Source organism: Acyrthosiphon pisum, chromosome X (assembly GCF_005508785.2).
Source record: "Acyrthosiphon pisum isolate AL4f chromosome X, pea_aphid_22Mar2018_4r6ur, whole genome shotgun sequence".
Lineage (NCBI taxonomy): Eukaryota > Metazoa > Arthropoda > Insecta > Hemiptera > Aphididae > Acyrthosiphon > Acyrthosiphon pisum.
In genome coordinates, this window is record NC_042493.1 from 12,459,967 (window position 1) to 12,486,897 (window position 26,931).

The 26,931-nt window shown below is 29.8% G+C and overlaps 1 protein-coding gene across 3 annotated transcripts; it reads left to right on the plus strand.

Moving 5' to 3' along the window:
- Positions 1-300: 300 nt before the first annotated feature.
- Positions 301-25,410, plus strand: LOC100163955. Of its 3 annotated transcripts, XM_016807831.2 has the most exons (14): positions 304-620; positions 860-901; positions 1,272-1,313; positions 2,312-2,338; positions 3,942-3,962; positions 4,552-4,563; positions 5,838-5,870; positions 6,968-6,997; positions 9,157-9,198; positions 11,149-11,190; positions 12,344-12,376; positions 19,349-19,378; positions 21,407-21,498; positions 25,204-25,409. In XM_016807831.2, exons 1-14 carry the CDS (start codon positions 548-550, stop codon positions 25,351-25,353), a joined length of 669 nt encoding a protein of 222 aa, XP_016663320.2. In that variant the 5' UTR covers positions 304-547; the 3' UTR covers positions 25,354-25,409. The 3 variants fall into 3 exon arrangements, with proteins under 3 accessions (XP_029341806.1, XP_029341805.1, XP_016663320.2); XM_029485945.1 differs by lacking the exon at positions 12,344-12,376 and having other exon boundaries at positions 302-620; XM_029485946.1 differs by lacking the exons at positions 12,344-12,376; positions 19,349-19,378 and having other exon boundaries at positions 301-620; positions 25,204-25,410.
- Positions 25,411-26,931: the final 1,521 nt, after the last annotated feature.

Genomic DNA, 26,931 nt, shown 5'->3' on the forward strand with positions numbered 1-26,931 from the left:
AATCCACCAACTTATGGCCTTGTACTTTCCCGTCACACAGTGGTTTATCAATTTACTTTTACCCAGAAAATATGATAAAGTAGAAAATTGGTGAATTTGTCCTATTCCAAAACTTGATGACAGACAGAAAAAATCATAAAATCCAGAACTCATCTCAGAATTTAGGGAAAAAATGAACTTTTCCACAAAATAAATTTTTCACCAATTTTCAGTAATGCTTATTGAATAAAAACGTCTTCATGCTACAAAACGTATTTAAAAAAAAACATTTTGTTAGTGTACATAAATGACGCAAGTGAAATAATTGTGTACATAACAATTGATATGCAAATACATCACACCTGTATAAGATATAATACTAATGTTGTTCTACAAAATAGAATGTGTTCACATAACATTTAACCTTTGTTATTGCATTTGTGTTACAACAATTCTCATCGACTGATTACGTTTTTGAAAATCAGTTACAATATCAATCAATAATAGTTCTGTATTGTAGTATACTTGTGACATAGGCAATACAATAAATAGTAAATTTAAATACACTATGCATATATCATTGGGACTTCTGTGGCTTTGTTTCCAAATAATTCACGGAGAAATAATTCGATGTCCAATGGGTAATTAAGTATCTATATTATATAACATTTTATATTTAAATATTTAAACTTGTTAAAATTGACCAATGAAAACATAATTTTATATTTTTTAACTAATCATGTTACATTACAATCAAAATCTGTTTTATAAATCAAACACTTTAAAAGTTCTTATTGCTATCATTAATATTATTCCAAACACATCCCTAAATTTTTAATTTTAAACATAAATTGTATTATGATAATAAACATTTTTTTAGGTGGATTAGATCAAGAAGACCTACCCCAGACATTAATTGATGGTAACATGCTTTTTAATATATATATTACATGTGGACTTTCTATAGTGTTTCAATTATGACATACACTTCAAACTTTCCATTATTTTATAAATTAATATAATTTAATAAAATATACATGACAATTTAGTATTGAGTATCTACATATCTATATACAGTAGATTCCGTTTAACAGTGACACCGGTTAATAAGGACAACCACTTAATCGGGACAATTCTACAATATTACGAAAACAAATGTATACTTGTAATGTAAAATTACGCTGCTTATCTGGGCCGTGAATCAGGATGATTGTCATCGGATAATCCAAACACACCCCTACATTTTTTTTTTTAAACATAAATTGTATTATGATAATAAACATTTTTTTTAGGTGGATTAGATCAAAAAGACCTATGCCAGACATTGATTGATGGTAACATTCTTTTTAATATATATATTACATGTGGACTTTCTATAGTTTGTCAATTATGAGATACACTTCAAACTTTCCATTATTTCATAAATTAATATAATTTAATATAATATACATGACAATTTAGTATTGAGTATCTACATATCTATATACAGTATATTCCGTTTAAATAATTGGCGGTATACAGAGATTTCATAACCTTTAGACACGAGTCCTTCGGTGAGTTCGAAGACTGAGATATTCAAATTTTGAGTATTCAAAATAACAGCTATATTTTTAAAAAGTCATAATTTATTACAACCTATAATGCATGGAATAAACACAAGATACGCAAAAAACATTTTTTTTTAATTAAAATAACTAAGAAAACCACACCTAGTAGACATCTTGAAGAAATCGGTACCAAATTATGTAGGTAACAAAATAATATTCCATCCCAAATAATAACCGTTCCAGTTAATTAATTTAAAATAAAAAATAAAAAAAGAATTTTGCAATGACTATTGAAATCTCATGTCAAATTAATGATATAATTCATTACAGTATTTGTCAATAAAGTATATTAAATTTTTAGGTAATTTTAGCTTAAACATTTTAAATAGTAACATGATTGTATATTCTTAAAAATTTACAATTTGTTCCTTTTTTTTTATATTATTATCTGTAATTTTAATATAATAATATTTTTGAACTCCTGGGCCCCCAACACGAGTTTTCTCAGTGAAGCCCAGTATTTATATGTACGTATTAAATTAAATTAAATAAATAAAATTACTACCAGAAACCATCCCCAAAGTTAGAAACCAAAATATTTTTACTGCCCCAAAAAGCGACGATAGACATAAAAAAATACACACATAAATGTAAAATTTGCTCCGATCAGAATCTAAAAGCAAGATTGATTCATGAAAATATGGAAAACTATTGTTATGCTTCATGTTATCATAACATTATACTATCAAGCATTTAAAATTAAAGATTTTGTTTTATTTTTACAGATAGTGTTTTCAATAAGTTCTATAATCGTAAGTAATATTTCTGGAAATACACACGAAGCTATGTAGGTATTTTAAGAGAAGTAAAATAATAAGAGGATATATATGTATAATAACAGTATAATAATATTATATAAAATATATTATTACTATTTGAAAATATCATTATCTCAATTATAAAACTTGATAGTTTTTACAATGATTAGTTGAGTATCATTAATGTTAAATATTTCATAAAAATATGCAAGTAGCTTATGAATATTTTGCCATTTAAGACATCATGTCCACAACCCTGGTTATTTAAAGGCGGAGACCACCTAGCTAGTAACCTATGATCCAAGCCAATTATGCCAGTAGACGCTCGCCAGCCACTCATGTAGGTTTTGAGTACAAAAAAATAAATACATTATTAATTAACAGGCATTTATGAAAGTTATTAAATAAAAATAGATATTTTTCGGGAAAAAAGTTGATGTACCTATTATACATGTTCAAATATAAATGAGACATTTTGCGGATTTAAACAAGTTTTGAGCTGTCTTATACCTTTAAATATGACAATGTGGATAATATATATAATATACTAAAGTATTATACCTTTATAATATACTACATAAGTGCATAATAATAAGCACATCGTTTTAACATAATATACAATATTAATATGTTAACTAGGTAATAATCTATTATGTGTGGTATGGGCCATGGGGTACATATGGTCAATATGATTATATACAACACAGAATCTAGCCATGGTTCAATTTTAAGGGAAAAATAATTAGTGATTCATTTTTGTTTTTATGATTATAATAACATTTTTGAGTATCTATTGAGTAGGACGGTAATGATTGGACATGGATATAAAACCTCGATGTTTTTTTTTTAAGTACCTACCATTTGATACAAATATTCGTTAAAATTTCGATTCCTTTCAATTTATTTATAAATTAAAATATACTCGTTTTAATTTTAATAATGATAATATAATTTTGTGAGCCATAGGGACGAACTATAGGTAACGATATATTTTTAATATAGAGAAATGTGATACAAAAAATTGGTTTTGAAAAGGACACTAAAAACTCTAATACATTATGCTATTTTAGATGTTGAATGTTAATTTAAGTACATTAGTCGTATTTGGAATATTTTTTACTACAACATTATAAACGACATGAAGTTGCCAAGAAAAATATGAAGGTAGACATGAGGAACGTGAGGAGACAATAAAAATGAGGTCAGAGGTTGGAGACAAAAATCCACATAAGTAATAGACGCAGTTGCATAGTTATCGGAGTGGAGATTAATAAGATTAGTCGTGGCCCAGTGTAAGGAATTCACATTTTGCCATTTTGGAGGTATGATTTACATATTTCTAGTGTGGAAGGCGGAATCAGCCGAAAAATAACCGTTATGGTCACCCAAACACTTGCGAAGAGGAATTAAATAATATAACATAATGGTAGAATAATATTATTATGATAACAGACAAAATAATATATTAATACAAATTGGTACCTACTGAATAATTTTTGAATTATTATAAATATTTTTAAAGTTTAAAATTTTTTGGGGATTTGGCTAAATTCTATGACGATGAAAACTATTGTAAAAAATGGCATTCAAAATTTAGGTAGTTTTCAAAGAAAAATGAGTAAGTGATTTTTAAATTAATTGTAACTGTCAACTAATTATTATAATAATTAAATCATAAGTTGATTGCAAAAGGTTTTATCACAATATTAATAAAATTCGCGTTAAGATCTTCTTTAGTATACCAAAAAATCCATACATTTCTACTATAATATATCTGATATCATATCATTTACAGTTATCTAAATTAAACGAAATGTCCTTAGGTCTCAGTTATTTATATTTTTTCGTTTGATGCCTTTTTCATTTGGTTTTTATATAATGCTTCTAACATAACTCATTTTTTTGTAATGATTTTTTTATTAATAAATATACAGTATGGTGCATACAATATACATAATTATATAATATAATATATGTATTAATTTACAAGAAAAAGAAAAACGATAATTTGTTTAAACGTTAAACGTTAACACATGTGATAACTTATTAGTAACTATCACTTTTATAATTCAAAATGTATATTCTAATTACATTATGATTTTTCAACCACATTATAATAATACTCTAAAATTTAAGAAAATTTAATTAATTTGAGAAATTTTGTAAAATGTACCTACTTTTGTAAAAACGTATTTTTTTTTGTTTAGAACCAAATTCTAGTAAGCATTTAATTTATTGTCTTATTTTAGTTTTAACAATTAAAAGCAAATGTCATTGTAAAAGAAAACATTTATGATTCCAATAAATAATAATTGTATTTTATAATTGATATTTCTATTTTAATAATAATGTAATGTAGATATTTTAATTCTTTGTAAAAATAATAAAACCGAACGCATCCATAATACACTTTAAAAAACAATGGTTATAAATTATAACAATACGATATATAGGATATTTTGTAAAAAAAAGTGAATCGTTCGATAAATAATTGAGTTAATAAAAACTAGTTATGAATAACTACTCAGGTGAAAGCAGGGCTTAGCACCCGAATCATTTATTCGGTTTTCGGGTACTGGATGTATTCGGGTGTTTAAACACCGGAATAAAAAGTTTAAACAAACATTCGGGTTTTTAAAACCACTATAATTCGGGTTAATATTGGTTAATACGGGTGTTGAGTAGTCTGGAAAAAACATAGGTAGCTTTTGATGACCCTCCCCCCCCCCATAATTAATAATAACAGAAACTTAAATGCATGAGAGATAATAAAATGTTTAAAATAGGTAGGCCATCATAAGGGCATTGAAGCGTAGAGAAATAAAATTAAAAATAAATTATGATTTCGCGATTTTCTGAAAACTGGTAAATAGCCACGAATTAAGATAATCGTTACTAATTTAGGCATAGACAGCTATAAAGTGATAATAATACCAGTCCAGTTGGGAAGTTGGTGGCAAATAATACTAGGTATTATTGGTATTATTATTTATTAGTTATTAGTATTTGATATTTTGGCCACGACTGTCAATACCTTCTTCAGTTTTGTTGAGACAATGTCTATATTTTATATTGCTATTGGCTATATTTGGATTTATTTTATATACCTTCTAATAAAGTAATAAATTACAGTATATACCTATTAGCTATAATAAGATTTTATTGGATTATATTTTCAATAAAATAATTATTGAATTTACCTGTGACTGATTGTAAGATTGTTCCTGTTATTATTAAACAACTAACTACAGAATTGAACTCACCACAAGAAATACATACAACATGATATATCACATGAAGAATTTGTAATAATCAAAATGATTCGGGTTATATGGGTTTCGGGTGTTTTATTTTTTAAGGGTGTTTAGGGGTGTTAGGGGTTTGGGTTAATTCGGGTGCAAGGCCCTGGGTGAAAGATAATAATTTAGAACATCATTTTTGGATTTTTAAATTAATGTATATTATATAACATTATTATTGTAATTTCTTACAGAATATATGTATGATGTATACGATAACCCCTATTGTAAGTACAAAAACAATGATCCATATTATGTCAATATAATTCTACAAATATGTATTAGGTATATACTCCGGCCCAGGAGAGAGTACTTCTGGGCGGCGGCTCAAACGTGTCCGTTTTCGCGCATTCCCACCACAAAACCTTCCCGTACGCTGGCCGTTCGCAGTGAGTGGGGGAACTTTGGGCGGCGAATAATAAAATAATCTCTTTTGTATGGCCGACACCGCGGAGCTAATTCATTTGGATGCGCGAGCGAGAAGTACTCTCTCCTGGGCCGGAGTATACAATATGAATTACGGTTTGATTTTATAAATATACAAACATTTATAATACTGCATGTAAATGATGCAACTTCCAAACACAATTACACATTAAATCATATTAATCTAGAGATTAGTCAAGCTAAAAAATATAGTCCCGAACCGAACTTTTTAATAATATATCGAACCGAACGATCAACCGAACAATCCAGTGTGATGTCATTATGTCAACTTCGAACCGAACCCGTACTAAATAACGAACTGTACCCGAACCGATGCTTTGAACTAAATGTCGAATCAAAATGTTTAGCAAACCGTAAATATAAGTAATATAACCAATTTAATACCTAATATTCAACTTTCGATTTCAATTAAGTCTTACTGGGGCTAACTTCAGATTAGTGGATATATTTACTATTAATCAGTTTACTAAAATTAATAAATAGTAGGATAATATTCGTTTGTGTCTTTCTTCGATAAGTATAATAGATAGATAAAATAAAAATTTAAAAATAAATACCACAAACATTTATCTGTGAAAAAAGGTTAACGTATTGGATTTTTTTTTTTTGTAGCTGATATATATTTTCTAAGGAGTTTTGATTAACTATAGAATTGTGAACTTTTTGTGATGAGTTCAGTTTTGTTTAATTTTTTAACAATAGGTTCGACCTTCAAACACAAATAAAAAAGTTTGGTTAAATTTTTGAAATTTTAGACGGTACTTACCACCACAGATAACATAATTTTTTTTATTTTTAGAAGTCAACTTAATAAAAAATTCAATACCATTTAATTTATCATAAAAAGATTTTCTTAAAATTATTTATTTATATTTAGATAATTTCGAAGAAAACACTAAGGAAAAAGGTAAATAATAAAAAATTTGAATTATCGTATTTAAAAATAAGCATGGTTTATAAACAACATTTAGATACCATGGTTAAAAATATAACTGAAAAGTCCCACTCAAAATTTAAATTGCTTACAGCATTATTAATAATCGTAGGTACTTTGCAATAAAACTTTTCTATCTCTTGAAATGCAACGGCACTAAGCAAAGAATGAAAAAACAATGTTTAAAGGGTACATTTTTGTAATTTTCTGATTTCTCTATGACCCCTTGCTATTGTTACCAAAGAACATTCAAATAAAACACTCGGACCGCCAAATTGTCTGATCCATAAAACATAAAATAGTTTCAAAATAATCAAACATAGATTTTTTTAGAGCATGAACACTGCAAAATCGCAAAATAACACTCTGCGATCACTTTTTTTGTAGTTAGTTGAGAATGTTGAAATATAATTCAACTAGATCTGTCTAACAATCGTGTATTTTATTTATTAGTAGACAATTGTCGGATATGCGTGGATAACTTCTGGACAGTATTTCATTGAATGGTATAAGTATTTAAGCATATCAAGCTTGTTTTCCAAATACTTTCTTTTTGAAGACAATTTTTTTTTTTTTTATGTAGAAAGGAGTGTATAAATTATGTTAGCAGTAAATTCTAAATAAACAATAATTATCTAAATATTCCGAAAGTACTCTAAAAATATGCAATGAGTCCTAATACAAGATGTCTGAGATTAATTAAAACAATTTTGAAAGATTTGTGATCTTTTAAGTATTTCACTTTCATAAATTCGATTGGATATTTTGATCTACAGGTACATGTGTATCAGTGGATATTTTAAGGAATTATCACTGGGTGGCATTAAAAAAAAAAAATACGCAACATATTATAAGAGCTTATAAAAAAATGTTCATTATTAATTATATTAATTAATACATAATAATGTATAATAATAGTTATTATATTGATTATTCATAGAAATTCACAGAATATTAATAATATTACACCAATACCATTGATTATAAATACTACTATTTTTACTAGTATTTATAACCAATGGTAGGTAATATACGTTATTCGTATCATATTATGCAAGTATATATTATATTTCATTTAGGATTATTGTGTTTTATAATAAATTATCATTATTGAAAAGAGGTACTTTATTTAGTATAAGTCTAAGTATAAAATATTAGATTTTAAATCATTTTATACTTGGGTAGGTACCGAAAGTGACGAAAATCATCCTGTAGTCCTAGTTTGTATGACGTATTAGGTACCTACCTTAAAGGCTTGAACGTTTAAACTGTTTAAACTTTAAAGGTTCAGAGTGAAATAATTATTTAGCTAATATCTTGTGTACAGCCTGTAGGAACAAGGACTAAAACAAGATCAAAAACAATCAATTTGTAGATATTTGACGGGACGACTGATGACCAGATGAAACTTGTCGCATTGTCGAGTGTCGCGATTTCTCGCATTGTATTCTATGGGCTACTGTAAACGGTCACCTGGGTTTTTAATTCACAATAATTATTTGACAAACAAAATGATATACGTCATAAATAAATAACAAAACTAAACATAATAAATAAATAAAATTATAGTATAATAATTTAAATCATCGACATTTTTACAAAAATCGTTGTCACTCAGTAATTAAATATATCATCTACTAGGCGACAAAAAGTTTTCTCTTGGCGACATTTCTGTCGCCCAGTATATTAGTTAAAATATCCACTGATGTGTATCTGTCGTGTGATGTACCTACATATATTATGTGGCTGACGTAGTTAATGATCAAGTAGTACGCAAACTTATGATAATGCATTAACAACACAACGATAATCAGTGTTTGCATGGAATTGAAGAATAATCTATGAATAATTACAAATTTGCATTTGCATGGGACTTTTGTAAATTATTAAGATAATCTGAAATCGTGCAATAGTCATACAATAAGTATATGGCATAATATGTGCCTACATTAAAAAAAAAAAATGTTATTTTTCGATATCGTTCCACAATGGCTTAAAATTTGGTTTGGTTATGTTGTGTAGAATAAACATAGCTTTAAAGCATTAATACTAAATGATTTAATAACTCAACGATAAATATTTTTTAATTATTTACTATTCTAAATGCTTTGTTCTATTATTTATCTTAACAGCTATCACCTGGACGCCTGCTGTTAAACATTATTTAATGTTGGGTGAGTAAAAACATGCGTGCAGTTTTCTTTTACATTTTTTTTTTTTATGTAAAACACAATATGTTTATGGTATAAAGTTAAGAAATTTGCAAACGATTTAATTTTGTATGCTAAAAAAATCTATGTAAATTATAATGTAGCTACCTACCAGTTAATACTGTGACAATATTTTGATTTAATATAATTTTAATATCTGCTAATAAGATTATGATCGATTAATATTGAAATAATCTAGAGTATTTTATTAGCAACAGTGGATTACAATAAATATCAATTCAATAAATAATAATATAACAAATACATATTAAAATGATATACTTTATATATGTACATTATATTATATTAACTTAATATAATATATATTTTGAAAACAGCAAAAAGAATACAATAAATACTGTAAACGCTATTATTCATCATAACAAATATATAGTTTGCAATGTAGTCGGGGAAACATTATTGGAATCAGGGCTTGAAACCGATTGAAAAAATGTCGGTTTTGGGTTCGGTTTTGTATAATTGTATACTGGTATTTAATATTTTCGATTTTGGTTTCAAATTTTCAATACCGGTATTAGGAAATTGGGGTTTAGGTTTTGATATTGTATATCTACCGGTTTCAAATTTTTTTCTGTTTTGGTTTTGAATTTATTACTGGTTTCCAATTTTCTCCGATTTTAGTTTTGATTTTGTGTTCAGTTTCGGATTTTAAACGGTTTATATCAGTTTCTAAATTCTTTTTTAAAACCGGTTTCAAGCCCTGATTGCAATATTAATTATTTGTTAGATATTCTTTATGGAAAAATTGTCCGTAGGTAACGGATGGTTTAAGCACTTATGCATAAAGTTTTGATGAATAATAAGTTTCATTTCATTTATAAATCTAGAATAATTATAAATATATATTTTAAATAGTACTTTTTGTATCATGTGTACCAAAATATAGCAATTATAATTTAAGCATTAGATAATGCAATTTAAGTTTTAACTGTCTATTTATATGGATATTCCATTTAAGGTTACAATCAAATAAAATTCTAAATATTTAACCCTTATGACTAAATTATTAACTTTCGGGCAGTTACAAAAATATGCAGTAGAAAAATGTGTGAAGTATTACAAGTATTTCAAATAACGGATGTTAAATATTATTTGTTGAAAAAATCATAAATATTGTTTGTTTTAAGATAGTGTTTAATATTTAACTAATTTATTACTTTATTAAAGTTAAATTCGGTTTTCTGTCTTAGACTTTCCAAATTCGTACCAGAGAATAGGTAACAATCATGCATCATCCGCGTACACAACAATTTGCTCATGACATTTGACATTCATATGACACAGACCATTTGTGTGTATAATAAACAGAATAAGACCTAGGACATCATTTTCCTGACCTAGTACACCATTTAAATTTGTTATTTTTTTCTTCTTATTAAGATAACTATTAAACCAGTTATACACATTCCACTTATCCCGGAACTAGTAAAAACTTTAGATAATAAACTATCATCTACGTTATCGAAAGCTATTGCTAAATCGACTAATTACTTAATGATTTATCACCTTTATCAATTGATTTTGATAAAATTTCTGTGAATCCATATAAAGCATATTTAGTTAATATATGTGTATGTACCATATGATATAATATGTGAGTATATGACTGACACAGGTAATGATGGAGTGAAAACACACTAATTATTAGCCATGCATGAATGGAATTAAAGAAGAGTCCATCAATTATCCCTTAACAAATTCGCATTTTCATTGGCCTTTTGTAAATTAATAAGATAATCTGATATCGAGAAATAGTTGGGAATTTAGTTTTATTAAGTTTTTAGGATAAACGTTGCTTTAAAACATTATAACAAGATAATTTAGCAACTCAAAGATAAAATGTTTTTAATTATTTATTACTCTTAATACCTTATTTTATTGTTTATCTTACAGGTACAACCCTAAATAGTTCATATAGAGATACATTAAAAATGGGTTAGTAAACACACACAAATTTCCTTTTACAATTTTTTTTTTTTTTTTTTTGAAGACCACAATGTTTTTTTAGTATATAAATAAAGAATTATGCAATTCACACACGATTCAATACATATGTATGTTGAATAAACTTATTTCAATTCTAACGTACCTATAGTAATGTACCGCTAAATAGTATGATATTATGATTTTATAAAATCATAATATTCATCAGTACATTCTTGAAATCTTGAGTATTTCATTTGCATCTGATTTTAAAAATCTTATTGATGTAACAATATCAACAGTGTATTATAAAATAATAAAATATCTCTATAATAAATTATAATAAAATACTATAATGTAACAATCACTTACAATTATAATATAGTACCTATATTATAAACTAAATATATATAAATAATATATAAATAAACTTAACATATAAGTGAATAAATACTGCATAAAACAAAGCATTCTGTAAAATCTAATAGTAACATATATATAATAACAGGCTCATTTAAAATTTAGGTAAAAAAGTCAAATTTAAAAAATGTTCAAAATTTTAAAATAATTTTTGTGTGATACAATTTTTACTTGCAAATCTTATTTTAAACAATTGTATCAAACAGAACAAAACAACTACAAGGTTATCTCTAAGGTTAGGCTAGATAATGTTCTGTTAGAAAAGCTAGAGAATATAAAACTAAATTATTGAATTCTTCCCATCAAAAAAATATATAAATATCGTGGGTCTAGAATGAAAAGGTTTTAAATCGCATTTTTTTTTAAAAGTCACTTTATAAGTTAAATGGCTTTAGAATTCAATGGCGCAATTTTAAGCTAACATTTATACGATCATTATTAATGAATTATTATTAAAATGTTGTGAATTAAACTAAACAAGTTGCTGCATGCCTTAAAACTTTAATTTTCAAAAAATGTTGGTCATTGAGTAAAATATTTGAACTCAAACCTTAAAATTTAGAAGCTTTTCATTGAAGATCCATGATATAAGAAATTTGAACTAATGTTTTGCACAAAAAAATTTAGTGATTATTGTTTTGATCATCAATGAATTCCTATTGTAAAATATTTTATTATAATTGGTGATTTATAAAAAGTTGTAAATAACATGATAATGATTCAATGTAACATTATTTATGAACAGAATATGAATTATCAAATAATTATGTTATATTTAGTAAGTATGAAATAAATAAATAATTAGTAGAAAATTTTTTATTTTATTTAGTTTTAAAATAAGTAATAATTATTCATGTATAGTTAAATAATATAGTAAGTAATATAATTGGCATAACTTGGATTTAGTAGTTACATATTGTGCTTAATTCAAATAAAATCAAAGTTAAAAAATATAGATACCACACTACTGTATAGCAGTATGTTACAAGTGGGTAATGGCTGTTGTTAATCGGAATTTTCGGTAAGGTTGGAACGGATGTGTCCGATGATTGGTTATTTGTAATTGACTTACCAGTGTTTAAGTGTTGGCGATGGTTCAGATGATATAACCAGGAACGAATTTGTGTCCGAAGTCTTTCTGTCGGGTTGAGAGTTTGTGTCCGATGAAACATAAGAATCGCCTGACAGTGACTTCAACTCGAATGGATCAGACAAGGTCGGTGCTTCACGTTGACATTCAACAACCTACAATGGTGGTGTTGAGAAAGACTGATTGAAGACTTATTTCGAATTGGTGACAGGAGGAGTCAAATTCCTTTTGGAACCGGCTGTGCGGCTGGCCATGGTGTCTTCTTGTCCTATATGTGTATCACTGTGTGCGGATGAAGACGTCTACGCGGAACGAACGCTAAATACTGAGATATGTGATGTCGGAGCTTACTTTGCTTTGCTTTATCAAAGAGCTCTGTGTCAAGCTTAATGCTTCTTCCAGAGAGATGAAAATACAAGATGAGAGTGATGAAGTTGTGTTGGTATGAGGCAATTTCTGTGTTATAGGTTTTCTAAGATAGTATTCTTTTGGAGAAGCCTTTGGACAAATTTGAGAAATATGATTAAAACTTGAATTTTGTATTTTTTAAGTGAAAGAGAATTTGTTTTGTTTCATTATGTCTTGGAGGGACAGGATTTTTAGAGAAGATCTGATAGTGTCGTTTGACACATACCAGTCTAATCCTGTGATTTGGCGTAGGGTGGTTGATTGCAAAGCCTCAAGTTTTGACCAGCTGGTTTTAGAGATGTTCGCTGTCCAGGCAAGTTCCCCGTAAGTGATGATTGGTCTGATGTAGGTTTTGAAGATAAATAATTTTGAATTTAGATATAAAGGGCTTTGGACATTAAAAGTGGAAATAAAGAGAATTTCGCATCTTTTGTTTTTGTAATGATATTTTGCACATGAGAAGAAAAATTTGAATTTTTATCGATGGTGATTCCCAAGTATTTGATTTTATGTTTCCGTTTGATGGGAGTATCTCCAAATTTGATTACTTCATCAGCTTGAAATTGTTTATTACTAAACATGATTGCTGTGGTCTTGGTTGGGTTTATGGTAATTTTCCACTGATGGAACCACCGAATTGCAATGTAAATTTGAGACTGCAAGATTTTAATTGCGCCCGAGTTATTCTTGCGTAGAAAATTTTGTCGTCTACGAATAATGCAATTTTTGACTTTAGTACGGTTGGCATATCGTTAATATATACCGAGAACAGGTGGGGCGAAAGACAAGATCCCTGAGGGACTCCAGCTCTAATGAGTCTAGATGTTGATTTAGAGTAGCCAATTTGTATGCAGAAGAATCTGTCTTTGAGGAAAGAGTTGATGATGGAGACAATTTGATGAGGTATCTGCATTGCTAAAGGTTTGAATAAAAGGCCCTCGTGCCATACCTTATAAAAAGCTTTTTCAATGTCTAGCAGTGTTGCGGCGATTTTTAGTCTTATGTTCATGTTTTCCGTGATATTGTCAATGAATTTAACTAGCTGGATCGTTGTGCTATGTTGGGAGCGGAATCCAAACTGTTCAGACCTGATTTTTGACATGATATGTGTTTTCAGTCTGGAGAGGAGGAGTTTTTCAAAAAGTTTTCCCATGGTGTTAAGAAGTGAGATTGGTTGGTGGTTTGTAGGAATTTTTGGATCTTTCTTCAGTTTTGGGATCATAATAATGTACGCAATTTTCCACTGTTTGGGAAAGAATTCCAGTCTGCTGAATGCATTGTATATTCTACACAGGTTAATAGCTAGTTTCTTCCCCCTACGTTTCAAGGAGCAGTTGGATACAAGGTCTGGCCCTGGAGCGCTCTTGTTAGGAATCTTGCAAAGCGTGTTCCATACTTCCCCAGGGGTGAAAAATATAGATTTGTCGTAGGATGTATTATTGTGTTGGCTTAGGGATTCTTGGACTACCTCGTCAGTACAGGAAGTGCTGGGCAACGGTGAAAATTGGTTTTCCATACTTGTGGCAAAGATGTTGGCTATTGCTTCAGAGTCATACTGGAGGTTGCCAAGTCATCTTTGAGCGGATTGATTATAAGTGGTTTCCTCAGAATATGTCTGTTTTGTTTGTAAAGTTTAAACCTAACCGGTGTGGCAGATTCGACTAAACTAAGGGAATTGGACCATTCTTCTTCACGGTTTGAATGGAGCAGATCACTAACTAAGCGAGTTTGGTGGTTAAGTAAAGTTTTGATGAATCGATTCCTTGTCCTTTGCCAAATAGATTTTAGTTTCCGTTTTTTATTGATTTGAGATCGAATAGCCGGTGGAAGATATACTTTTCTGTCGGATAGATTATGCATTACAGAATTAGACTTAACGTTGTCTGTACTAATATCTGTGATTAGTTGAATAGTCGAGTTTATATAGTCCTCCGTGGATAGAGGTGGGAGGATGAAGGGCTTGAATTCCATTTAAACTTCATATTTTTGCCAGTCAGTGAACAATAGAGGTTTTTGCGAAGAAAAGTGAGCAGAGCGGTGGTGTATGTCAAGCAGTAGAGAAGAGTGGTCAGATGAAAGCTTACTTAGGAGATTTTCTAAATGATAACAAAGACCAACTGTTTTTATTATGGCAATGTCAAGAACATCAGGGCTCTGATTAGGGTGAGTTGGGTAACGTGTTGATAATGTTGGAGCAGTAACTATTTAGTCTAATCGTGTGTCCATGTATCTGATTAGGGCTCTACCTGCCATGTTGGTTGACTTGCTATTCCATGATTGATGCTTAGCATTAAGGTCCCCAGCTATGATAATATTTTGGCCAGAATTTAGGATTTTATCCAAGACCGCCGTCTGTAGTGGTCTGTACGGTTCCAGGACTTTTGTACACTGCAACCAGAATGAGTTCTTCATCATTAGTTTAAACTTGGATTGTCGTTTTGTGATTGATGTTGTATTTATCTTGATGTTGTGGTGTATACATTTTTTGTTTACTAGGACTGCAGTGCCTCCCGCTGGATGATGACCGTTTACTAGTGGTCTATTTGTCGAGTAGGTGATAAAGTTTGGAAGTTTAAATTGATGGTTAGAAGGTAGGTGGATTTCGTTTATCAGGATGATGTCGACCTTTTTCCTTTGAACTAGATCAAGGAGTTCAAGACGTTTCCGAGTAACGTCTTGAGAGTTCCAGAACATAATTCTGGTTTCAGACATTATAAGATAGTAGGAGGGGAATGAGAGCAGTTAGAGTTGAGATGAGAACGTCCCTTATGTTGGCGGAGCCGGCTGTGAGCTCTGAGAGTAGGTTAGTAATCAATTGGATGGCTTTAGGATCGACGGACTAGCTTAGTAGTTTTGTAGGCTGAGGCCTAGCTGCGGTTGCATATGACTGAGAGAAGATTTGAGAATCTTCTTTAGATGGAGGTGGGTTGGTTATTGGAGGTTGGTGAAGAATGGTGGATTGAACGTTCTGGTGATTGAATGTGGGTAAGGATGCTTGTTTTGCTGTTTAGTCTTTAAGAACTCTGGTCATTTTTTGTAGTTAGCTGTGTGAGTGCCTTCACAATTAATGTGCTTGGGAGTCTGTTCAGAAATCTTGGAGCAATCTTTGGCAATGTAATATCCAGCACATTTAACGCATCTTAGGGTGAATCCGTAGTAGATGCTGGAATGACCAAATCTTTAGCATTTAAAGCATCGGGCTGGGTTTGTTCCGTTTTTTGCTGCGTTGACCCATGTTCGATGTGCTGTAGGGTAACCTTCGCTCCGAAGCGAGACCCGGCTGTGTGACCACTCGGGTGCACTTGCCACGTGGACGAGAGTGTTGGAAGATTTAATAAATTTTTTACTTACGTAAACGCATGTAGTAACTGGAGTACAATTAGACAGAATGGTGGGCTTCGTGGCAGAAGAGCGTTGAAGCGACGGACTGGTAGCTCTGAACGCTGAATTGAACTGAACTGTTTTTTTTTTGTATCGGAGTGAAAACGTTGGGTAAATATACTGTGTCCCGTACCACCTAGTAAACTGTGTGTTGCCGCCGTGTATCGTTGAGCTTACGTTCAGCACGGGCACGGTGTTGCTTGCTGAGTTTTGGGCTATCAGTATGAGGAGGGTGTCGTAGGACTCGTGGTGGTTTCCCCTATGTATAGCCTTGGTTTTTTAGGGCTCTAGGATAACTTGGCGCTATGTAATACGATCGTTGAGTTGTACTAGCAGTTCGTGTTATAATACTGTTATTTGATTGGCGGTCCTGAAAAGGACCCTTTAGCAACTTACGATGAACGAACTATTACAATATGATGCATACATGATATTCTTCCACAATATTAATGGCAGTATGATTACCAAGTAGTGATGGGTGGTAACGAATAATTTGTACTATCGAATAATATTCGATAATTTGTGCAAACAATCGAATAATTATTCGAATAATAATTTGCATGACCGAATAACGAATTAAAATAAAAATTATTCGAATAATTCGTCATCAAATAATATTATTCGTTTCAAATATAATTAATCGAATAATAATTTGCGTGACCGAATAATGAATTAAAATAAAAATTATTCGAATAATTCGTCATCAAATAATATTATTCGTTTCAAATTTAATTATTCAAATAATTAATTGAATAAAAATTCGAATAAGAGAAGTTATAGAATTATTATTATAAGTTATAACTTATAAGTAATGAGTAATATTAGTAATTACATATATTTATTATTTATCAATCATTATTGTTGATATTCGATCATCCATAAACATATTTTTAGTGTAACTTTTTTTATTGATTATGAGTTGTTATAATGATTTGTCGATTATTCGAATAACTTATTTGGAAAAACTATAGAATAATTCGATAGTTATTATTCTTTGCCGCCCATCACTAGTCCGCAGTCGCCTTGTGATATATCTCTAAGTTTCCACTAAATTAGTATTTTTCTCGTATTTTTGTGCTCAGTCCTAATTATATTTAGGATCAACCATTCCTTCTGAGGTAGTTAGAATCTTTAGGTAGGTTCTTCAATTAGTCCATTTTAGTTATTTCTAATGTTATTCCTACTTATGTGGATTAGGATTATTACTTATTTGCTGCTCATAAAAGACCACCTTAATTTCTTGTCTTGGCATTTTGTCGTTGAGATAGAACAGTGTAACCTCAGTTTTAGATGGGTGTATATGGGGCCTCCATTTGTTATAGTAATTATTTAGTTCACTCAGATCTTTTATGAGGTATTTTTCAAATAAACTGTATGGTTAATTTCCGTCAACAACAACTTATGATATACTTTGTATTTAATTTTCAAATATTTTGAAGAAACAAAAAATATTTCATCAAGAATAATTAAAAAATTTAAAAAAAATTTAAAATTTTTTATGCCTACGAATAACTCAAAAAAAGGTCAAAATATTTTGAAAATTTAATGGTGTATAGATAATGGAAATATTAACATCTAATACATTTTTATAGTATTAACCTACGATTATTTATTTTGTAGTTTTGAATAATACACCTGTATTTAAAAGTGGTTACTTTTAAAATGTCAATATCAATGATATTTATCATTAACTTTAATTTTTTTCCAAAATGTATCAGTATAGCTAAAGGGTTGTCAACTAGTCCTTAGCTATTGACTGGTTGGTTTTTAGGGAATATTAGTCTGAATCGATTTTGTGGTGTGGTTTACGTAATATATGTTTTAAAGATTCTTATACAAGGACTTGAATGCTGACTTTGCAGGGAAAAAATAAAGATTTAATATAAAATACAACATTCTATATGTGTATCTTAGTTTTAGTTTACCTCTTTCTACAGTTCAGAAACATATTGTCGTCGCAGCACTATGCTTTTTCAATTAATTATAGCGAGATAATCTCCTGCCATGGATTGGATAATAACATAACACTTGATAATATATGTTTTAACAAGTTTCAAACTATAAACTAAATTTTCCAGATATAGCTAAGAGCAATCTCCAAATGTTTGTAAAAGTCAGTTGAGTTACTTTTGAGTAGGTAGCTAACAAACATTCCAGAGATTACCTAGTTAAATAATATATATATACAATTTAGATTATCTACATACTTTATTTACGTAATCGTAATTTTAATTCATATTGAATGCTTAAATTTTTTTTGTAAGAACTTGGTGTAAGTCCCATGCAGGGAAAAGCTCAGGACCTCGTAGTTAGACCTCAGGAGATCACAATACGTACTAACTAGATATATATATATATATATATGGATATAAATACTATATTTATACTTTATACACTATATCAACTATAAACTAAACACAGAATGGAAAAAATATTGTAACACGTTGACCGCCAAGAGGTTTTTTACTTTGTTGCTTAAATTTTCTACGAAATCGAATCCTAAATCTCAAAAAAATTAGAAAACTTGGATTTTGAAATCTCATCTGAAAACGATTCCAGTGAGATCTTGTTCTAGGTCAATAATCAGTAACCCCGTGGCGGTCAGGAAAAAGTTTGATGAGATCTCATATTATAAGAACTCATGGCGGTCATCGTGACAATAGTGCACAATACCGTTATTCCATGTCAACTTCGTTATGCTACAACGTGGAAATTAAAACTTAATTACCTTGTGTTTTAATAACATCTTTAATGAATGTATAGAGAATGGTCTTAACATCAAATTAAATTTGTAATTTGATTAAAAGTATGTTAATATTAGTAATTATATAGATAGTAAGTACCTATATTAATAAGTTAACTTACTAACAGGACAATCTATAATTGTGGATGACGATGATCGTAAGTTGGTATTTTGATTATTGAATAATTTAAAAAGAAATCTATAATACAGAAGAAAAATGTAAAGAAAATCTAAGATTAACTTTTTTTTTTTAATTTTGTATAAATATTCGTAGGTATCTTGTACATTATTATTTATAAGTATATAACTACCTTCTACAGCCTTAAATTGTATACGCATACGACAGTTAATTCAATATAATAGTATAAAAAGTCAGGTACGCTACTTGCCCCTGTATTACGCATGTCCAAAGAATTTAATCACTAATATTTAATAATAAATTAGTAATTTTCGTTATATTTTAGATTCCGAACAGAGCGATTACAATGATATGTGTTTGTCATCACCTTTTGTAGTGAAAATTCTTTTCTACCGAACCATATTTCCTAGTAGGGTTTATGGGTACGTGGGTGACGCTCTGCTGTACAGTAGTTAACAAGTGGCAACTAGTGTTAAATTTGAATTAAATTATATATTATCATTGTATGACAAAACGATACAGAGCGGAGACGGTTTGTCAGCCTAGAATATTTTATATTATTTTAAACATACCGATGTGTATAACTTTGATGAAATACAATAGGTATTTAGTTAGAAGGTGTTTGAGTGTATATGAACAAATATATAATAACATTATTTATTTGAACTGTGAAACTATTATTGTTTATTTTTCTTCAATCAAACGGTAATAAGTGGACGTATATTATATGAATAACATTATACAGGGTGCAAATATTGATATTATGGTACGTCTAGATTTAGGAGGTTTTCAGACTGCCGCGCGCTAAAACTGTGTCCAAAAGATGTAGCATTTGTTTTTCAATTACAATAATTTTAAAAAAGTGGACAAGTGGGTACCACTCTGCTGTTCAGTAGTTGCCGAGCATGTCGTTGTAATATATGTGTTATATTTGAATTCAATGACAAATTATTCTACATGAAAAACGATTCTGAGCGGAGATGTTATTGCGTCAGCCTAGCATACTTGTGTAAATAATTCAATTTAATAATTAAAAAGAGAAAATGATATCATGGCTACAGCGTAACTTCCCAGTGCCTTTTTCTTTTTGATACTGGTAGAAAAGACTTGATGGGAACCTTATGTTAAAATTTAAAATGTTAGCTATGAAAAAAAATTCTATGAATTTCTAACTGAAAAATAATTTACTAAATTTAATACAGATTTTGCGTAACGCTTTATTTATCTCCTTATGTAGGCGGTGTTGCTTTTACGCCGACCCATTATTAATCAACATAAATCAAATACATAAAATTTAAAAGAACTTTATTTGACATAAGAATATTAAAACATAATTCATAAGCAACAAAAAAAAAGAAAAGACATTTTCATATAATGCTTTACGCAACACACGCACATAATAGTGAGTGTCGTGACGGGCTACACACACACACACACACACACACACACAGTGAAGCGTCTGAGATGTAGGATGGTGGTATTGCCAACCTCACTCTATACTTAAAAACGATTAAAATTAAAAAAAAAGTGGTTAAGTGGATGTCACTCTGCTGTACAGTAGGTTACAAGTGCGTCACTGTATAATGAATTGAATTGAATTTAAATTCAATGATATCATATTATCATTGTAAACGAAACACGATTCTGAGCGTATCCGGTTTGTCAGTCTGGATATTTTAAATTGTTATTATATTTTATTATAGCCAGTAAGTTGAATTAATATTACAAACTGGAATCGTTCTTTTTATTTTTATTCGTTTCTATGGTGATAATCAAAGCGTTATATGATTTAAATATTCGAAAAATAAAATAACAATAGGTAATGAAAAGCTTTTTCTTGTGCAGCATAGTATTAATAAACATATAAGTTGTATTGAACTGTATTCTATGTATACAAGCTCCACTACTAAACTACGTCGTCCATTAAATGTAGTCATCGCTAGCCTTCTAGTGGATTTTTTCGCTTCGAGTACCAGTGGCAAAAGCTTATTTCATAATTGCAAAAAATATTTATGAGAATGTAAATATTCGTTCTTTATTTTTTCAGAGATCGATACACAATGGAATGATGTTCTTTCAATAGGAACTGACACATACAGACTTAAATATCATAACATATTATCAAACAAATATTATAAGGTAGATATATTAATTTATATTGTTAATAAACCTATTCGTTGTAAAAAAAAAAAATTTCTGGCAGCACAAATCACAAATATGATTTATGCCATAGGCGATGATTTGGAGGTGCATGGTGACAGGGAGCTTAGCACCCCCAAAATTTATGAAAATTTTTCAAGCACCCACTTCTTATTTTGTAAAGAAAGATTTAAGCCTCCCTAAACTTCAATCAAATTTAAAATTTCTGCCAATGGATTTATCGTTGGAATTTTCCACTCCCCTATACTAACTCCTACAGGTACTCAGTAGGTATGGGTTGAGTAGTGAACAGTTGATATAAACAATACAATAAATTAGTAGGTACATTAAAATATTTCTTTACATACCTACTGATATGTTGGATCTGGAAGGTAACGACTATTCATGGTTACATTACTACTGCTTATGTAAACATTGATTACGGGCGATCTGGTTCGTAATAATTAATAACAATTATAATAATAGTGATGACACAAATATCTATACATAAATAATTACGTATAATGTGAATTCAAAAAAATGACTTAACTCTACGTTATACTAAAAATAACAGTATTGGTACAGTTATCTATACATACAAAATCCAAATACCACTTAGTTACTGACCGCTGTAACTAAAAAACTACGCAACGTACGAACTTGAAATTTGGAATAGAAGTTCTTCTCATATTTTCACCGTGCAATAAGAAATGATTTGCTGAAATTCGCATTTTAAAGAGGTGCTCAAACAGGGATATTGAGGTTGACGATGGAAATTGGAAATTTTATTTTTATTTATTAATAGTTGCCATTGGTTACAGTTTACAATAAAAATTAGTATTAATTTATTATTGGTTATTCGGGCTGATCAGGTAAAAGCTTTCATCAAATCAAATTATTGACTATCACCTACAAGGATGGCTGAGTTGCACTGACTGCGGCAAGTTACACCTAAAAAAAGTTGAACAATCATAATATTTTAAGAGTTGCTATTTTTTACGGGCAACGAAGTGCACGGGTTCAGCTTGTTATATATAATATATAATATTTTTTTCAACGTTTCTTACAATAAAATAAAAATATAATAATTTAGTTTATTATAATAACTTAATAATAATAATATAGTTCTATGTATGGTTGAAATATCAAGAAATGTTATATCAACTAAACGAAACTATTATTTTATTGAATAACTGGGTACGTACTATGACAATGATAGTGTTCACGTTCACGTGAACGGTATGGACAAGGCGGTATCGACTGTCAGTACTCGGTGATTCCGGCGGCCGTTGCGTCTGTCAGTCAATCGTGCAGGTCACGCTCTCAAGGACGTTGATGGAGAAGCCGCGGACGTTGTGAAAACGAACACCATAGAGGTACTCTCTACGCCCCAAAAGTCCAAAAAAACAGAGGTTACTCTCCTGGGAGCCAATTGTGGCCGGACTATCTGACACCACCTCCATCGCCCTCAATCCACCGCCGCTCAACCACGATAGTCCCATTCCTGCGATGAAGATGGTATACATTCTGGGCCAATTTCTATCATGGTGGCTGCTGGTCCAGCCGTTGCTGCATAACAAAAAAAAAACTTCTTCTTAATTGAGAGGCGTAAATCCGAAACGAACTATTGCCAAAATACTGATTTTTTAAGAGAAGCGTATTTGTTGTATCTTATCATTTCCTATGAAAGCATACTATATTATTTAAATAGACAAATCACTTTGATGACATTTTATTTTTCAATTATTTGAAATATATTATTTATATTTAAAACGATTTAAAAGTGTTAAATATTCATGAGTTATAGTTTTAATTCAATTTCAAATTTAATCAAAACATTCAAAATTTAATTTTAGTACATTTTGAATTAACTTTTTTATTCCTTATAACCAGGTATACCTAAAACACGGGTAAAAGTACGTTTTGGCATTACATGAAAAAAAGATAGTCTTGGAAATATTTTGTATTAGTATAGTTAGTGATTGGTGCCTTTTCTTTTAACATGGGCAATAGTACGTTTTGTAGTAAAATTTAATTTTCTAAATATTATTTTTATGTATGGAAAAGGTTTGTTTGGGTTGACTAGTCATTATGAATCACAGATTTAACCAGAAAATAGTACCTTTTTATCTATTCTGACGACGCCAATCGATTTACTGATGTTTTTTTCAATAAAAATCGATATCTAAATTGATTTTTTCAATTTTGGCGAAAGTATAGGTTTTGTATTTCCATTTCTCAATTAGATTATTAAAATATACAATTTATACATTGACCTACTGCATTGTATCAAAACAGCGTTTGCAATGATTATTATATTTGTATTATATTATAATACTAGCTGTCCCGCCCAACGTTTTTCAGGCCAAAGATTTATGTTTTTAATAAATATATTTGTACTAAATGTATATACCATATTTCTTCTAATAAAATTGTAATATGAATATAATATCAAATATGTAATGAATAGTAACCATTTAGATTGACAAAAGAAAATTTCTATTTTCGCATGTTAAATAAATCATGTGTGACCCTTTACCTACTACAGTCTATACGAGTTGAAAAATCAAGCTGTATACACCCTCCAATTTTCAATTTTAGTTGTACCTATAACCCAATTTCACTCGCCAAAAAATGAAAAAAAAAATTTAGATTGTATAATTAGTGTATCTTGGTTTTGGTGTACCTACCTAGGTACCTCAGTTCACAGATAAATTTGGGTAGCTTTGCGAACTAAATCGACCAAGCTGAACAATTTATTTGTGGTGGATTGAGTATAGATTGGTATAACTTTTTTATATAAATTATAACTTGGTATAAATCGAACGTGGTTCAAACTAATCTTTAAACATTCCTCATATCTTCAAGAATAATTCGAAATTTTAACAAAATTGGTCAAGTAGTTTTTAAGAACCTATATACCTAATAGCTACAAAATATATTCATTCAACTCTCATATTTGTTTTAAGATATAATTTCTTTATTCAAAACCATACATGTGCGACGATTTTATGGATGCGTTTACGTCATCTGCCAGAGTAACTAATACTGATTTTTACTATTTATTTCTCATATAATCAATAGCAACCATTTATAAACAAAAATTTTTATCGTAAATCTCAAAATACCTGTTTGAGCACCTCTCCGTGTTGAACCAAATGAGTCTAATTGTGAATCTAAACCATTCAGAGACTTACTCAAAAACACACAAAAAATTCCAGGGGTTTAAAAGGAGTTCAATGACATACACACATTTATTTATATATATATAGACATAGATAGTTATTATTTTCGGCCACCCAATTTATTTCACCAAGGAAAATTATTATACATTAAAACTTTCCCCGTGACTCGACCGATTTATTAGTGAAAACCGTATTAAAATAAGTGGAGTCCTTTTCGAGATATGCTCGTACATATAAAAAAGATCTGTGTTTCTCTACTATATTATTATGCATGCTATATACATATAAACCTTCCTCTTGAATCACTCTATCAAAAAACCCGCATCAAAATCCGTTGCTTAGTTTTAAAGATCAAACCATACAGACAGAAAAAAGGACTTTGTTTTATAATAATATGTTGAGATGATCATGTAGTAGGTATTAATGTTTCTAACATGTGACCTAACTTTTTTGTATATACGTTCTGTAAATACTCCTTGTGATTACTCTTATTAAATTATTGAAAACAATTATTTTTTAGATTGAAACAAACATATCAAGTAAAGAGTTTATGGTGGTTGTTCAATCATATTATAATGCAGCAAGTACCCATTATTTTTCAAGGGACTACAAAACTGCACAGATATTGATAGAAGAAGGTAAACATTGTAATAAATATAATATTTATTGACATTGCTGATTGAATAATAATATAAAGTAGAAAAGAGGAAATTATTATTTTTATTTTGTATGATATTATTGATAGAAATTAATCATACTACGCTAAATTATGTTTAACTGAAAATATAATTAATCTTTTTTATATATATTTTATGGTTATATATATATATATTTTTTTTTTTTATTGAGCTTAAGCCCGGCAACTTAAGCCATTAGCTATTTTTGTTTGGTTTGTAGGTTTTTTGTTGGTAGGGGGAGGAACACGTGTGTGTTTGTTTTGGTAGAATTTTTGATTTGGGCACCCGTAGGTATCTGCCATGCCCTGGTGGGGGATGGCGGCACTTGTTCTTCGGACACCGTGACTTACCCGAAGCAAAATGCCGCCCATGGCCGTGGCATCGAACCGGTGTCGGTGTGTGTCACAACCGACGCCTTAGCTCACTCGGCCACTCCGTCCCCCTATAATATATTATATTATGTAACGTTGATAGTTTATGAACATGTATAGTTTCTAATAATAGAAAAAGAAACCATTATATCTCTTTAGTTTTTTTGCATTTTGAAATTGATGTACATACCTACTTTTACTATGTGTTTGTTTAACAGTAAGTAGATTATTTCTTCTAATATAATATTTCTAATTTTCATTTTAGCAAATGAACAAAAAAATGAATTTATTGGTTTCATAAATAATATTTTTGTGGTTCAGTGTGGCGTGGTGTGTGCATTTAGTTGCGAAACTTCTTCTGAGTGTACGCACTGGTCGGTGTCACTATCCTCCAGATGGGTGAGCTACCGGGATTTTCAGTGACAAATCCTTGCCATATACACACACACATGTTAAAAATTTACAGTACCCCAGGCCAATAAGCTCAGTTGTCGAAGCCTTAAACCCAAAAAAATAAAAATAAAAATAATAATATTAATATTAATATTTTTTTTGTCATCGATAATGGTGGGGTGGAAAATTAAATATAAATAGTGTGATATTATTTAAATATACAAATAATAGACTATTGTAAACATGTTTACTAGATAAATTATGATCATCAAGTGAACTTCTAACCCAGCCCCATCGTACATGTATTTAAATTATATTACTCTAAAATATGATAATTTCAACATAAAACGGTCCTTTTGGGACCACCAACTCTAAACAATGAATCAAAAACGCAGCCCATAAAAAATAACTTAGAAAGTCTTAAAAACCGTCATAAAAGAGCGACAATAACAAAAGTGGTATAAATGGATAGAAACTACTAAAACCTAACCATAAACACTCCAACCACTAAAATAGGGGCACAAAAAGTCAAGAAATGGGTTGGAATTGAGCACGAACACATAAAATAACACGCCAGTAGTATGATTATGTAGGTTCTGCAGCACCTCCCCCTTAAATTTTACATGTTAAAGGATAGGCCTCTCAGTATAGGCAATTCGTAGTACACGCACCTCCCAAACTTGTATTAATTACTCGATATAGGCAACCCGCAACACACATAAACTCGTCAAACATCACAACCGCCACCCGATCCGACACGTGACCGACATATATTTTTCGTCTTCCCCTTCAAATACATTACCTCCC

What these genes read in the sequence shown, in the direction of transcription:
- LOC100163955 (XM_016807831.2), top strand. Translation starts at nt 548, where the DNA reads ATGCATATATCATTGGGACTTCTGTGGCTTTGTTTCCAAATAATTCAC. An exon ending in TTTCAATAAGTTCTATAATC is followed by an intron (nt 2,339 to 3,941) that starts GTAAGTAATATT and finishes TTCAAAATTTAG; the next exon opens with GTAGTTTTCAAAGAAAAATG. An exon ending in TATCAAACAAATATTATAAG is followed by an intron (nt 21,499 to 25,203) that starts GTAGATATATTA and finishes ATTATTTTTTAG; the next exon opens with ATTGAAACAAACATATCAAG.